The following is a 17,598-nucleotide window of genomic DNA, read 5'->3' on the forward strand; positions in this document are numbered from 1 at the left end:
CAATTTTGTCTTCGATAATTCTAGAGTCAAGTATCTGTCAAGTATTGGGGTTGACTTCTCTTTCTTTCTTTCTTTCTATTTTTTCTCTCACACACACTTGACTGGTCTCTGTTTGATGATGCTGGCTGACCCCAATCCTGTGTAAAACAGTAGGTTTGGGCTTAGGGGTTAGCAACCTCTCTCTCTTTCTCTCTCTCTCTCTCTAATATATATTATATATATAATCTTTTTTATCATCATGGTTCCAGTCTGATTTGGCTTGGTTTCTGTGGATGGGTGCCCTTCCCAATGCCTACCATTTTATAGTGTGTGCTGGGTGCTTTTAATGTGGCACCAGCACTGGGCTCTTGCAAGCCAATTCTCTTCATCAGTGGGAGGAGCGTCGGCACTTCTGCTGTGGAGGACAGGTCTTCTTGGGTACAGCAAGGCGCCTGTAGCTTACTCCACACGCCGTCCTAAGAAACCAGTGCAAACCTTTGCAGCCCAGTGACAGACATGGTGGATGTGGATGAACTGTTGTCTGGCTCAGCATAAGACTGACTAAAAATGAAGGACAGGGAAACATGAGAGAAATGCATGTAAAATAGCTTTGAGAGAAACTACTTGTAAGACGTATATAAAATGTATTACCCATCTTGATATTTTTACTTTTACAGAACTGGAAATTCCTGACTCGCTTTTGCTTTTTGTCCGGAGATGATCAGAACCGTCTTGGCTCAGTACAGTATTCCTTCCAGTTTCCTGCTGTAAGTAGTTTTCTCTGGCACTGAATTCAATATGTTATTGGTACTGTTCAGTTTTATTCTTAGCTAATTTTGATTGCAACCCAACTTTTTCTCTTTTAACTGGACACTAAGACAATTTATTGAATGTATGTGATCGACAATTGTATGTAATTTAATTCTTTTATTGTGATTATTTCTTGTTACTGCTGTATTAAGCAAATAAAGATGTGTTGCGTTATATTTTTGAAATATTTTTTTACATCTATTGTTAGATATTCACCACCAAATGGTTAATCTCAGGGCTGCTCTGATCAAGCAGAGTTATGATCAAATGCAATTTAACTGGGATCATTCCATCTCCTTTCCAAATATAGTAGGCACAGGTGTGGCTGTGTGGTAAGAAACTTGCTTCCCAACCACACGGTTTTGGGTTCAGTCCTAGTGCATGGCATCTTGAGAAAGTGTCTTCTACTATAGCCTCTGGTTAACCAAAGCCTTGTGAATGGATTTGGTAGAGGGAAACTGAAAGAAGCCTGTGTGTGAGGCTGACCATTCAAAGATTGTGCTTCACAACCTTGTCCCATGTCTTCCTGGGTCTACCGCTTCCACAGGTTCCTTCCACCATTAGAGTGTGACACTTCTTCACACAGCTGTCCACATCCATATGCAACACAAGACCATACTAGCGCAGTCATCTCTCTTGCACGCCACATCCTATGCTTCTTATGCCCAACATTTCTCTCAGGACGCTTACACTCTGTCGTGCATGCATGCTGACATTACACATCCAGCAGAGCATGCTAGCTTCATTTCTTACAAGCCTATGCATGTCTTCAGCAGTCTCAGCCCATACTTCAATGCCATGCAGTATAGCTGTTTGCACACAACCATCATGCAGTCTTCCTTTCACTCTGAGTGACAGGCCCCTTGTTACCAGCAGAGTAACTGAACTTTTACCCAGCCTATTCTTTTTCTAGCAAGACTAGGATGTGATGGGTAAATTGTCACTATTTTATATTTTTAATTTTGCGCATGTACATTGTTTGTTTTTGATTTTGTTGACTACACAATATAGTAGTCAGTTGAGCAACGTTAGTGAGAAAAACAGCACCATGATGCAATTCACTCTGCCAGAAATTTGGAAACGACATGCTGTACTGCTTGGCGTTTGCATCAGAAGCTCCAATATGAACATTTCAGAGTGTTTGGGTGTCAATCTGAGGACATGTACCGAGAGTATCAAAATCAAACATCCAGTCAACATCATGGTGTTTGGATTGTTCACTAGTAATGGCGATATTATGCCTCCATTCATCTTCACACATGGCCTCAGACTCAACACAGAGGTCTACATCAAGTGCTTGGAGGTGGTAGTGCTGCCTTGGGTCAAGAAGGTGGCTGCTAGATGACCCTATGTCTGGTAACAGGACTCTGCAACATGCCACACAAGCAGGAGAACCCAGTCATGGCTGTCAAACAATTTCTGTGACCTCATCACCCCTAGCATCTGGCCACCTAACTCCCCAGACTGTAACCTCCGTGATTGCTGTGTGTGGGGTGCAGTTGAGTGAGAGACCAACAAAACTCCTTGCAACACCAAAGATGAACTGAAGGCAAGGATTATGGCAGTATTCACCAACTTAAACAAGGAAATCATCCAGAAGAGTTTCAGGAGATTCTGAAGTCGTCTGGAGACTGTGGTTGAAGCCAATGGCAATTTTATTGAATTTAGTATTTCAAAATATTTTAATGTAATTTTGGTAAATATATCTGTTAAAATGAGATGTCAGTGTTATTTTCATTTTTGAGTAAATTAGACGACAATTTATTCACTGTACCCTGTATATATAGGAAGGTGTGATTTGAGGGAGATTTGGCTAGTATTTCTAACTAGTTGAATAACTACATAAATGCCTCATCTTTGGCTCATGTGACCACTTAGAAGCTCCATCATTGGAACATGCAACCACATGATTCTATGATCTGTCTGATAGAATCCACTGGGTAGTGGTGAAACTATTGGTGGAGTACATCCTCTAGGTGGAGTCAAGAAAAGAGCATTCACAGTGTGGCCTGACATGACTGGATGAATAATGCGGTCAAGGGATTTTTTAGAGCCATCAAAATTTTGAACCCTTTTGGTCAGTGACCATGTTTTCTCTAAATTATTTTCGATCATGAAGAAGATTGACATTCTTATGTATACATATAGACTGTTTATAAAGCTAACAATAGGATCCATGAAAGTTATTGATAGTATGTGCCAGCCATTAATGAATTCAAAATTGGAATAAATTGGCTTACTATGGGGAAGAAGAAAAGTTTAACATTTGAAGCAGTTTCCTTTGTCAAAAAGTCATAGGCTTTGTTAGATAAGTCGAAATTTTGTCTTCTTCACCGTAGACCATTTTATTTCACTTTTGACTTTTAAACTGTATAAAGTCAGGTTAGTCTTCTTTTTTTTTGTTGGTAGGGTGAAGTGGATAGGATAACTAATGTGAAGAATTGCAAAATCTTACTCCTTATTTCAGAGTTACTAGAGTATAAGGGTGAGGTAGGAGTCACTGTACATAACCACTCTTATTACATGGATCTGATAGTCTCACCTTTATTTGGAAGTTTCTTGAGTCATGACTTTGTTAGTACAGTATAGCAACTACTACTGTGTGGACCCTGTAATTCACCCTTATTCTTCCCTTATTTCAGAGTTACCAGGGTATGCAGCTGTATTTCTACTTTGATGACCAATGGAAGGAGATTTACGACAGTGAAAAGGTAAGGTACCTTCTACTTCTTTAATGAGTTACAGCAACAATAGTAATGTCAAAAGTAACAATAACCATAGCAACAACAGCAGTAACTGCAGCAATAGTTACTATGGTGATGACACCAGTAACCATGGTGACAGCAGCAGTAAACATGGTGATGACATCTGTAACTGCAACAGTAACAACATCAACAGCAGCAACTGCAGCCAATAACAACAGCAACAGAAGTAGGGACTGAAATGATAACAACAGTAACCACAAGTCACAATTACAATGGTTACAAACCAATGAGGGAGCCTTTACATGGAATTCAACTTGCTAGGAATAAATCAAAACTTTATTAAGACACAACTTACTATCTTTTAAAGGAAAAGAAGGATCACATTAGTGAAGAAGCTTTTGTCCTCTTGGTCAAAAGAATCATCAGCAGCAGATGTGATGTCATCTTCACTGTGATACTGGTTCCCAACCAAGTATTTTTTCATTTTGGGGAATAGATGATAGTCAGATGGGGCTAAATCAGGAGAATAAGGGAGGCTGATCAACAAGTTCAAAGGTACAATCACACACAGCAGCTATTGAAACAAAGGACTTGTGTGCTGGAGTATATTGTGCTCATGAAACGACCACTTTTGTCAGTTTTCCTGGCTGTTTGGTTTTAATAGCCTTTCGTACCTGCCATTGATGGCATGGCCCTTTTGAGGATAGTCAATAAGTATAATGCCTTTTGCATCCCAAAAAACTTAAGCCATCACCTTCCCACAGATAAAACGATCATGGCCTTTGTAGCAGGTCAGGCTGGGTGTTTCCACTGCATGGATTGTCTCCTTCTCTCTGTTGCAATTGCAGGACATCCAGACCTTGGGTTATCTTAAAGACTCTTCTTTCCCATCCTAAATTCAGCTGCCCACTCTTGCATTGTTGATAAAGGCTGAAGCATCATCCCTTAATGTAGCAACTTCGTCGGCATGAATATTGTTGGGGGCTAAGACCTTTTTCTGAAGGTACATAATAGCACCACCATACCAAATTTTGACCATTTTCAAGAGAAGTCACTACTCGTTACTTATGAAGTCTTCTTTGAACAGTCAGATGTCAGTTTACTTGGAAAGAAACAATGCAGTTGATAAGAAGGGTTGAAGTAATGCATGCCAGATTTCACTGCTCTAGCATCACTCCTTCGTAATCAGCCTATGAACTTTTCAGCCCACCTTTGTGTGTGTGTATTATATAAATTACTAGCAGAGCAACCCGGTGTTGCCCGGGAATGAAATTGCTGCTTATATACTGGAAGGAAAAAAGCAATATATGCTGTATAGAAATCTGAGGACATTCTGTAGATGGACTCTCAGATGAATGATGACTGGGCACCTCTCATGAATTGGAAAATTGAAGATGCGCCAAAAAGCCTCATTGGTACTTGGAAACTTTTACGAAAATAAAAATGTGTATGCGTGCGTGCGTGGGGGGTTCCATAATCGCCATTTATTTCAATTACTCTTGTGAGGATATTCACGTAAATCATTTTTTTCATTTAATCCCCGTTTTAATTTTCGTAAAAGTTTCCAAGTACCAATGAGGCTTTTTGGCACATCTTCAATTTTCTCCATTCAGGCACCCAGCCATCATTTATCTGAGAGTCCATCTACAGAATGTCCTCTCAAATTTCTATACAGCATATTTTGCCTTTTTTTCTTCAAGTATATAAGCAACAATTTCATTCCCGAGCAACGCCAGGTGCCTCTGCTAGTACTACATACACACCGCTCTCTCACTCTGTCTCACACACATACACACGCACACATACATCCAAAAATGATGGATGCATATGACAACACACCCCTTGACTCACTCACACTCTGTCTCTTACAAACACACACATACATAAATATATACAAACATATTTACAAAGACGCGCGTGTGTGCGTGAGAGAGAGAGAGAGAGAGAGAGAGAGAGAGAGAGAGACAGACAGACAGACAGAGAGACACATTTCTTGTACGTATGTGTGTGTGTGTGAGAGAGAGAGAGTCACTGAAACATCTCTCTGTCTGTCTGCCTGTCTCTCTCTCTCTCTCACACACACGTGCAGATATACACACAGAAAAGATGTATGCATATGTATTTATGTATGTACGTAGACATCACAACACACCCCTTCACTCACACACATACAGAAACACACATGTGCGTGTCTGATTCACTACGAATACATAGAGCTGAACACGGCGTGCCAAAAAAAAAAATAATAGAAAATTTATTTACGGAAATTAACGAAGTGTGCGAGTTCAGAACGAAATCAAACCTGGTTGTGTGAATAAGAGAGAGAGAGAGAGAGAGAATATATGAGATGAACATGGAACGCCCAAAAATCGTATAAATAAAAGCACGTTAAAAACTATCTTGTACGGAATATTGAAATTTATGAACTTCGTAAATATGTGTTTCAGTAATTGATCGTAGTTGTTTACAGAAAGCGAACATTAAAAGTAGAGAGTGAGAGACGTCGCCGTTTTTTCACGTCTGTACCGGAAGTTGACATTGAGAAACCTTTTTAAAGAAGTGAATCTTAAATATAAAGCAATATTATTTATTTTTAATTAGAGATTAAAAAAAATCAAATGAAGAGCCTAAGATTTATCGGAGGTCAAATTATTCATGTATCACAAGTATGGAAGTAAATAGTGAAGCCGTTTTCACATGAAAAGCGATTACACACACACCTCTGTTTTATATATAGTATAGATTATTATTATTATTATTATTATTATTATTATTATTATTATTATTTTGCTTAAGCATAGCAATACTAATAGCTTGGTGTTAGAACTTAATATGCATTTGCTTCAAGCAAATCATCATTCAGGTGCAGAGGAGCATTAATAAGAAGTTAAAATGACAAGGAAATTATATACAGTATATATATATATATATATATATATATATATATATATATATATATATATGTATATATTCACATACATAGAGAGAGAGAGAGAATTGATATATAAACATTGAAAAATAAATCCACTGTAATTAAGAGCTCAATTAGTAACATGTTATCATTAAACTGGTTAGAGTGTGTGTGTGTGTGACTGGGATGTGAACAGTGTGGTTAAACAGTTTATTACATTACAGTAAATCCAAATGGGACTGACTTGCATGTATATACATAATCGGCTATACATATATATATATATACACACATAAGTACATAATTTAAAATAGTTATCAGTCAGTTGTTTTATGGTTAATATATAAATAAATGTTGTATCTTTAACAGATTATGTGTTCGATTTTGTTCCATACTTAAAGCATTACATCTGTAAACTATGACAGGTTAATAATTTGGGTGGATGTGTGTGCGTAAATCGACTTTACAACAGCCACCACTACAGTATGGTATACTAACCACAAATCACTGTGTTTTACAACAATTACCACCACAAACACATGTATGTAGGCAAAGGGTGTAAATGCTGGTTAGAAAATGGATCTCCTCCCTGCAGGTCTTTAAGCAAAATGCTTTGCAATATTAATTCCACACTGAGTTGAGTGTTTTTGTTACTGTTTAGTTAGGGTAGTGCTCATACCCTCTCCCCCTCCTTTTTTTTTTACCTTAATCAACACCAAGGCTGGTAAGAGGAGGTTATCTCCAAATTAGATATGGCATGAATTCTTGCAACAGAATGAACTCTGTTAAAAGCATTCATGGACCAGAGAATGTTGTTGAATTATTTGATAGATTAAGTCTGCCACTCACGAACTCAGAATATAAAAATGGGGAACAAATATTGCCAGGTGTCTTGTCCACTGCTCTAATAATTCTGCCTGTGAACCACCTTAGACATTAATAACTTACCATCCTTGAATGGATGAAAGGCAAAGTTGTCCTTGACAGAATTTGAACTCAGAGTGCAGAGAAGTGGAACATGTACCACAAGGCATTTTGTCTGCTACTCTTACAACTTTATTGATTCATCAAGTGTAGGACAAAACCCCCTAGGGAAAAAAAAACAAGGAAAGAAAAACTATGAGGATAACCCCCCTCCCCATGTAAAAAAAAAAGAACCATGCAATTTTTAAACCATAATTTTTGTTCTTATCATTTTATGTTGAAGTTCTTTTAAAGTTAATTTTACTACAACCTGATGTTGTACTCTACGTCATTCAGAAATTCCTCCATGGTCTTCCTCTCATTCACATAGTCCAGAAGGGAGTTTAGTCCTAGCGAGGTTTTGTGTGGACCCCTGATTCATCAGTCTTGTCATTCTGTCAGAAATGCAGTGAGCCAGTAATTATGTCATTGGAATCCTGCAATCAGTGATGTTATTGTTTACCAGTTTTCATATGAAATAACCAAACAACATGGGTATACCAACAACTTTTGCAATGGTTTCTTACATTTCATACAGACATGTGAAGACAAGGTATCTGTACTGCAGCCTGATTACTTCCAAATTATTGACCTGTCTGAAGACTATGAATGGTCAGGATGTCAGCTGATGAACCATAGTGGCTACAGTTACAATAAATGTGATGGAATCAGGTTCTTCCGGTCGATCAGACCACGTTGGTGGTTCATCACTGTTGGACGATGTAAACCAGTTAACAACAATGTGAGTATTCAACTCCCTTTTACTAATCTTCCTCTCAAGAAACTTCTGCTGTTGTGTAGGTTTTTAGCTGTGCTGACTCTCTGAGTTTGAAGCTACAGATCCCTGTCATGGCTGTGAGTATTGTTGTTGTTGCTGTTGTGCAGTAGAAGTGTTTTGAGTGAGTCATAATCTGTTGATATTACAGTGTTTGGTGAGGTGTGACCTTAGGAGTCATGGTGTTGTTTGGAGATAGTGTGCATTGGCGAGTAGCTTGGTGAATGATGGCCTTTGGAAAGAATAAACAGTGGAGTCACTAAATTTTCTAGAGAGTCACAATGTTTACTTGCAACCACAAAGAATTTTCTAGACTACCAGAACAGTGCTGCTCCCTAACACTACTGCTATCATGATGGTACCATCTAGGTTACCAACACTGGTGCTCTTTGCACTACTGCTATAGTGATATCCTTTTAGAGTATAGCTATGTAGAAGAAAGAAGACAGGGTCACCAATTGCATGAGAAAGTAGACAGTGAAATCTGTTGAGATTTTTGATAAACAAAATTTTATTCTTTTCGTACACAAAAAATATTATTAGTATGAATGACAAAACATCGAGAGTTTTGAATGTTAATGTTTTTGGTGCAGTTGTAGCAGCAGATAGTGTGGTTAGTCGCTTGCCTTTGGATTTTTGTATGGTTTTCATCACTGTTTACAATTTTGTTCCAATTGTTTTTAAATTTGGTATTTGGATTAAGTTTTGTGTACTAATTATGAAAATAAAATGCATTTTCGCTATAAATCCAAAATTAAAAAGTTACTAGCCTTTAAAATTTGCAAAATTTGGGTATTTTCACCAATCAGAAGCAAGTTTTTTACACATCACCAAGGCGAAAAGCTCTGCTTCCATAGTAACTAAAGATGCTGCACATGCATACAAGAAGGAGAAGGAGATATGAAAAAGATAATCTTCTACTATAATAATACTCTTGTGTTTTTCTCCGTTACAACATATGAATGAGAAAGGAAGGGGTGATAGATGAATAAGGAAGGAAGGGGTGATGGCAAACTGGTAGTGGGAGCATTTCAACTCTGTGTGAGTATATGTGTGTAAATGTAAAAGGGAGGTATGTGTGTGTGTGTGTGTGTGTGTGTGTGTGTGTGTAAAGACAACCACTAGATAACATTGGCAAGTGTATTGATTTGATTTACCATCCATATTTATATATAAAATACTACAATTGGCCGTCATTTTTGACGGCACAGAGCCAGCTAGTTTATTTTATAAAATCCTAGAATGTATTTGCAAACTTTCATTCTTGATTTTTTTTTAACTAATAAATGTCTGTTTTAAATAATGTTTTGACTGTTGTTTCTAGCAATTCCTGTTGGTTTGTTTGTTCGTAACTTTTAAATATTTAATTTGCTTGTGAATGTTTTAATGTTAACTTCATTTGTATATATTTTAATGTTTTGACTGTTATTTCTAGCAATGCTTTGACATACCGATGCCCCTCCCCCCTCCCGATGATGGAAGTGGCAGCAAATGTGCTGTTTTCTGATTGGCTGAAAATTCTGAAAATTATCAAACTTTGAACACCTGTAACATTTTTGCAAAATTTTTCTGGAATAACAAATTTGGATTCAGCGTCAAAGATTACATCTATATGATACATTAAAAAACTTTTTTTTAAATAATTGTAAACAATGATGAAAACCACAAAGATCCATGCCTTTCATCCTCTGACTGTTCATTGCCATTATGTTGTTAGCTATAGTCCACCATCTCTGTTGGCCATCTCCTATGGTGTCTGTCAAAGCTCTCTCTGCTGCATCTCAAAACTCTATGTCAAGTGTGCTGAATTTATACTGATGAATGGGCTCAGAAGGAAGTGCACCAAAAGATGAAATTGTTGGTGAAGTCCAGTGGCAGCTTTCCTATAAGGTGTTATCCACCCCTGATTGGAACTCTCCCGTATGACATGTACGCATGCTCAGTGACTTGCTTTAAAAGTTGCAATCAGCTAAATGCACATTGCCAGTGACATTTGACATAATTACCCACACTCTGTGCTCAGGATTCTTTTTTTGGTTTGATCTCGGTATCGAAGGGATTACCAGACACCGGACGATACAGTGAGAGCAGCTTTCACTCACATCATGGTATTCGATGCTGTGTACGTGTCTGTCGTGGTAAAATATGCCACTCCTTAACTGTTGCTTTGCTTTCATCCGTAGTACGAGGTAATTATGTCATTATCTGTGAAATTCGGCAACTTACAAAGATCTTTAGATCAGGCAATACTTCACCGAGAGGAGATATAAGCTTCTGCTTATTCCTGTCTGAAGTATCGTCCGATACTTCAGGCTTATCGTCCGATGAATTTACTTTGTTGACATTCTTCATCGACAAAATTTTTATTCCTTTCAACCTTTCAGTCAAGTCCGCCTTTCTTCCAGTAACATACTGTCCATATAATCTTAAATATTCCTTTAACTCAGGCACAGTAAGTACTTCGATAGCTGAATCATCAAGCTGCTTTATATCCATGATAAGACGTAAAACAATAACAATGGCGTGGGTTAGCCTCCGGAAGTTTAATTATCTACATGGAGCGCCGCCTAGCCAAGGGAGATAACCTACTTATAGGAAAGCCCTATAGGCACTGTGGAACTGCAGCACCCCCTATTTCCACTTGATATTATTGATAACATTCAATATAATGAGTCGTTTTTTCTTTAATTCTTTCTTTATACTTGTACATTATATAATCCTTAAGCTTAATGTCAGTAGCCATCCCCTAGTTTATGAAAAAAATACAAAAATCCTTGTATAGAACTGTGTGCTTCACAGTTCCAGCAACACAGTGTTTGGCTGTTGTGTGCATGCTCACATGGCCAAGAAAGGAAGCTTCATGTTGGGGAAAGAGAGCGCTGTTATTCTTGTAGTGCTGGTGAAAGGTATTGTTCTTTTTGACTCTGCATGTGTTGTGCTTAAAAACATGTTTATATTCTTGAAAGTGATAAAGTGTAGAATTAGATTATTATCCTACTTCCAGCTTCAGTGTTGCTGCCAGGATTTGAAAAATAAGGCAGATTTTCCCCCCTTATTTTGTGATTTGGCGGTGGGGTTGAAAAACGTGTTCAGTGAACAAATTAAACACTCTACCTGACAGTGGCTAACACATGAACTGATCAAGTTTATATGTAAATATTTTTTTTATATGTTTGTTTCCTTTTACACAATTTTAAAACAATGGCTAAAAATCTCCTGAAGCAGCACCCTCACTAATTTTATCTACAAGCTGCCACGGGTGGAGCCTATTCTACATGAAGTTGTGATTTGTCAGATTTTATTGTTCATGGGGGCAATATTCAGTGAATCTCATCATCAGGTGATTGCTGAATGTTCCTGCTACAAATATTTGTACTTCTTAAACTCATACCATTGTGTTAATATTTACACGCTACCGACACCAACACTGCCATGCTACTCACTACATTTTTACCTCTATGGTACTTCTTTCAGTATCATATACATTATCCAATGACCTGACTGTAAATTTGTGGCTTGTCTCTCCTTATTACAGGGTATCAATCTCACCTACTACCTACACCTGACCAATGGTAATCTTGGGGATTATTTCCACAGGGAACTGTCTGCTGACCAATTTAGTAAGATCTCTTACTTTTCTGTTAAGGTGTGTTTATTGTGTGATATGTTTGTGTGCATTGTGTGTGTGTGCATGTATGTGTACTGTGTGGTTGACGCATGTGTGTATAATGTGTGGTTAGTGTGTGTACAGTGCAGTGGATGTGTGTGCTTAATGTGTATGTAGTTGATTGTGTGTGCATGTGGGTGTGGTTGATGTGGATATGAATGTGTGTGTGTGTGAGTATGTGTGTTCAATGTTGGCATGTGTGTGTAGTGTAGATGATGTGTATGTGTAAACTAAGGCTGGAGTGTGTGTGTGATGTGTGGTCTGTGAGTGTGTGTGTATTAAGAGCTCTATGGTCAGTAAATGAACTCTGTGTGTGTGACATCAGTGTTTGAAAATTACAGTCTATGTGAACTCTGCAGTTAGTGTGTTATTCTTTTTTAACATCAGGTCAGCACTGGTTAGGCCTATGGTTAAAAGACCTTCCAGCTTAGACCATTCCTTTTTCTGGTTTTTGTGATGTGTTTGAGGCTCAATTATCCAATGCATCCTTTCCTTTCTTAAGATCGAAAGTTTGAAATTTGAGGAAGATTTGATTGTTATGACTATCAGATATGCTGACCACTTATAGGCTTTTTCATTGCAGTAATTTATATGGGAAGGTCAGTATGTGTGGAATGTAATCAGTGTGTGACCAACATGTGAACTCTGTGGTTAGTATGTGCATATATGTATGTGTGAGAATGACACTTGTGCACAGTGTGAATAGAACTGTGTGTGTAGTCAATGTGTGGTTAAAAAGTATGTCTATGGTCAGTACTGGTAGTTTATTAACCTATTTTTATTTCTATTTGTAGCTATTCTAGAAGTGGACATAGCATTTCTGATCTTCTTTGTCATCTTGGCCTGTGTTGCTGTTGTCTTTTCTAGTAAGTCTCTTTAACACACACCATTTAATGTAATATAGTTTATTTTTCTTGAGAAGAAATGTGTCAGAAATGAGAATTTAACAGAGCAATTTATATGCAGTAACTTTGCATTAAAGTCATAAGGCTTTGATTGGTCCCAGGCTCTAGCCGAAGACACTTGTCCAAAGTGCTATGTAGTGGGACTGAACCCAGAACCATGTAGTTGGAAAACAAACTTCTTATCACAGAGCCATGCCTGCATCTTCACAGGGCCACACATCATTTATGCAGGTAAGAATCAGACTGCCTCATGGTTTCAGTGTGGTGTATGCGTGCGAGTAGAAGTAATCGGCTTACCTCGGATTCCATCCTTTGCACGAGTCTGTCCTGTGGTATCCGATCCTCGTGGCTTGCCCGACCCAAAGAACACTAGAAATAGCAGCTGCTTCACCCAACACCCAGACGATTGCTTGGCACGTCCTCTCCTCACAACAACCCCGTTCGAAAAGGGCACGAAATCCTGATTGAGGCTCCCTCGGCCCTTCTTCCTCTTCTGGTCAGCTCGCCGTTCCGGTCAGCGGTCAGCTCCCCAGTTGCTGACATCATACCACATTCAGCAGGCAAAATGGAAAACGCGCTGCCCCAAGGATGGTAAGGGAGATGCTGTGGAACAGCCACTCTGACTCATGGGGTTTGCACTTCTGGATAGCCATCTCCACCCCAATAGCTGTGGTGAGCAGGGTCGAGAATGCTGGCAGAGAGTGACCGATACCTTGACAGTTTGCTTTCCTTAGCCTGATGAGCAGCTGAGCCTGGGCTGGTAGCTGAGCACACCAAAATGTTGCAGGATAGGTGTCATAATATATGACATCTCCTGCCACCAGGTCACTCTTATTATTTACTGGTTGTGAAGGCTTGACTATCAGCATGAAAGTCTAGACTAGGTTTCCCAGTATGTGTATGATTAGTCTGTGGAGATATTTGACAACTATCTCTTGCAGTCTCCTTTTACATATTCAGGCATCAAACCCCCACCACAAAGACTGTTGGAGGGGAAATCTGTAAAATGGCCCACAACAATATTGTAACTTCCTACATGCATAAATGACGTGTGGCTCTGTGATAAGAAGTTTGTTTCTCAACTACATGGTTCTGGGTTCAGTTCCACTGCATGGCACCTTGGGCAAGTGTCTTCTGCTATAGTCTTGGACCTACAAAATCCTTGTGAGTGGTTTTAGTTGACAGAAACTGAAAAAAGACCATTATGTATTTTATATATATATATATATATATATATATATATATATAAATGTTATGACATAATGATTATGGTAATAATAGTAGTAATGTTAATAATAATCCTTTTTACTAAAGGCACTAGGATGAAAGGCAAAGTTGGCCTCTGCGGAATTTGAACTTAGAATGTGTAGACAGGTGAAATGCTGCTAAGCACTTTATCCAGCATACTAATGATTCTGCTAGTTTGCCACCTTATTATTATTATTATTATTATTAGTAGTAGTAGTAGTAGTAGTAGTAGTAGTAGTAGTAGTAGTAGCAGCAGCAGCAGCAGCAGCAGCAGCAGCAGCAGCAGCAGCAGCAGCAGCAGCAGTAGTAGTAGTAACAACAACAACAACAACAAGAGCTCTCAGAGAGCGCAAACCTCCACCAAGGCAACACCAACATCCTCTCAACGATTAACCAGAAGTAATTTTGAAAATGAGAATATCTGAAATAAACTTGACTGCTCTCACAAACGAGAATACTAAAAATGAATCTGACCGTTCTCAAAAATTAAGTTAAAAAAACGGGAAAATAATCCAGAATCCTTGTCTGGTACCAGATTGATCCCAAAATCTAATCAGTTCATGCCAGTCATGAGGCCAAACATCCCTGAAAGTTTCATCCGAATCCATCCAGAAGTTCTTGAGATATCTTGTCCATGGACAAGCAAGTAAACAAACACAGCTGAAAATAATACCTCTGCCTTCGCTAAGGTGGAGGTAATAATAATCCTTTCTACTAAAGGCACAAGGCCTGAAATTTTGGGGGAGTGGGCTAGTCGATTACACTGACCCCAGTCTTTGACTGGTACTTAATTTATTGACCCCAAAAGGATGAAAGGCAAAGTCGACCTTGGTGGAACTTGAACTCAGAACATGCAGACAGGCGAAATATTACTAAGCATTTTGCCTGGTATGCTAATGATTCTACCAGCTCACCACCTTAATAATAATAATAATAATAATAATAATAATAATAATAATAATAATAATAATAATAATAATAATAATAATAATAATAACAAAAACAAAAACAAAAACACCAGGACTTACAAATATATATAACATACAGAAAATTGCACTACTGGGTACAGCACACATCCTACGCAAAACACTTTCAAAACAGTAACCATAAGAGCATCACAGCAAACCACAGCACATACCCAAGGCACACAGAGCTGCGCTTGGTAGTGAAGTGAAAGCACGTTATAAAAATAAAACTACTGAACAATAATAATAATAATAGTGAAATATTTCTGTGTGTGTGTGAGAGTGAATGTGTTTGTCTTTGTCGCCACCACCCTTTGACAACTGCATTTGGTATGTTTATATCCCTGTAACATAGCGGTTTGGCAAAAGAGACCATTAGAATAAGTACCAGGCTTGAAAAAAATAAGTACTGGGGGTGATTTGTTTCATAAAAATTCTTCCAGGAAGTGCCCCAGCATGGCCATGGTCTGAAACAAGTAAAAGATAAAAGATTAAAAAAGATAGTCTTTTTTTATGGGTGTAAAGTTTCTTCTACAGACTGACATCACACCAGGGTAGACAATATTATATACTTTATTGTATTATATACTTTTTGACTGTGCCTGCTTTTTATTTGAGTATCTACTGCAGTGACTCCCAACATGGGGCCTTGGAAAATTGTGGCATGGCATGGGATTCAAAACTTTTTTTTTTTTTTTTGGTGGGACATGGAATTGTGAAAATCGTTTTTTTACAGCAAACATACTACACTTATTACCCAGCCTAGCCAAACCAATCCCTCCAGCCAAGTATACTGTATGAAGGCTGTTTGCTACAGTATAGTGCTATTCTAATGCCTTGATTGAAACTAACAAAATTGTTATCGTGAATCAAGAAAATCTACTGTATTCACCAGGGACAAGGTTCTCATTAAAGTGATTCGCTTTTTCCTTCTTAGTCAATAATGTATTCATTTTCTTTTTGTACTCCTTGAAAGAGTTACCAGTAGATTCTTTATGTGTTAGATGATTGATAAAATATTAGCTTTAGATTTTGACATGAGACCAATAATTTCAGGGGAGTGGGTAAATCAATTCCATCGATCCCAGTGCTCAACTGGTATGTTTGTTTTAGTGACCCTGGAAGGATGAAAGGCAGAATTGACCACTGTGGAATTTGAACTCAGAGTGCAATGATGGACAAAGTACTTCTTAAGCATTTTGCCCAGCATGCTAACGATTCTGTCTGCTTGCTGCCTTTTGTGATAAAATATTAAAAATAAAGTTGTTTTTGTCCAACCACTGGTGGGGCATAAATTTTTCAGGAAAGTTATAGTGGGACCTGGGGGAAAATAGGTTGGGAAACACTGATCTAATGTTTGTGGTGTAGCTGAAGCCTGGTACTTATTCTATTGTTCTTTTTTGCCAAATTGCTAAGTTATGTGGATGTAAACACACCAACACTGGTTGTCAAGCAGTGGTGGGGGATAGATACAGACACAAAGACACACACAGATGCACACACAAACTGGCTTCTTTCAGTTTCTGTCTACCAAATCCACTCACAAGGCTTTGGTTAGCCTGAGGCTATAGTAGAAAACACTTTCCCAAGGTGCCACACAATGGGACTGAACCTGGAACCATGGGGTTGGGAAGCAAGCTTCTTACCACACAACCACATCTGTGCCTATATGTGAATATAAACAAAACAGTAAAGATTGTTTGCTAACATAACATGGCAGTCCTGGTTTAGGACTAATGTTGCTGTAATTTAGCCCCAGGAGACGTCGTCTCCAGCTGGCTATATGACACGATCTGTGTCCTTATATTTTCGAACAAGGGAATCTAGCAACCCCACTCAGCTCAAAACAATATCTGTGTACCGCGATTTCTGGGTTATTTTTCTTCATCAGCACAGGATAATTATTCAGCTAGAGGTGGCGCTACCAAATTCCCATTTGAAATATATAGTTTTCAAAGTGACAACTAGTCATGTTGTGAGATTTAAAAATAGTAGTTTTCCAATAAACAAAACAGTATTACATAAAAATGGGGTGGAGGATCAGACATAATGATAAATAATAGTAATAATAATAATAATAATAATAATAATAGTGAAATATTGTTTTGTTTGTGTGTTTCAGTAATCCTCCGTAACCGTCAGCTCTACCACTCCACTTACAAGATGTTCATCTTCTCTATAATGATGTATATTGGCTTCCTATTTTTCATCTGTATTCATTATGGCAAGTACGCAGAGACTGGCATTGAGAAAAGGGAGTATAAAATATTGGGTAAGAATCACTCAAACTTACCTCTTTTGGACATGTATAATTCTTTGTGTGTGTATGTGTGTGTGTGTGTTTCTGTCTGTGTCTTTGAGTGTATGTGTCTTCTATTGTATGTGCATAATAGTGTGTCTGCTAAGGACTATAGCATGCTCTTCAACATGCACAGGTTTATGTATAGTGTATGTAGGATGGGAGTGAAGGGGCATGGCTCAGTGGTTAGAGCATCAAAATCATGAGTTTTTTAAGTTTGATTCCTGGTGCAAGCTGTGTGTTGTGTTCTTGAGCAAGACACTGTATTTCATGTTGCTCCAGTTCACTCAGCTGTAGAAATGAGTTGTAACATAACTGTGTCAGCTTTTGCCTTTCCCTTGAATAACATCGGTGACATGAAGAGGGGAGGC

The 17,598-nt window shown here is 38.3% G+C and overlaps 1 protein-coding gene across 4 annotated transcripts in view; it reads left to right on the forward strand.

Annotated features, from left to right (window-relative positions):
* The window catches only part of LOC106874284 (transmembrane protein 145), a 74,205-nt gene that overhangs the window by 33,363 nt on the left and 23,244 nt on the right, over nt 1–17,598 (forward strand). For all 4 annotated transcript variants that reach the window (XM_089338316.1, XM_014921958.3, XM_089338314.1 and 1 more), the window contains exons 2-7: nt 657–746; nt 3,432–3,500; nt 7,907–8,110; nt 11,679–11,763; nt 12,605–12,676; nt 17,051–17,200. In XM_089338316.1, coding sequence (XP_089194442.1) covers nt 3,444–3,500; nt 7,907–8,110; nt 11,679–11,763; nt 12,605–12,676; nt 17,051–17,200 — 568 coding nt within the window. In that variant the 5' untranslated portion in view covers nt 657–746; nt 3,432–3,443. The remainder of the gene's footprint in view (nt 1–656; nt 747–3,431; nt 3,501–7,906; nt 8,111–11,678; nt 11,764–12,604; nt 12,677–17,050; nt 17,201–17,598) is intronic.

Source organism: Octopus bimaculoides, chromosome 20 (genome assembly GCF_046866305.1).
Source record: "Octopus bimaculoides isolate indiv1 chromosome 20, ASM4686630v1, whole genome shotgun sequence".
NCBI classification, from domain to species: Eukaryota; Metazoa; Mollusca; class Cephalopoda; order Octopoda; family Octopodidae; genus Octopus; species Octopus bimaculoides.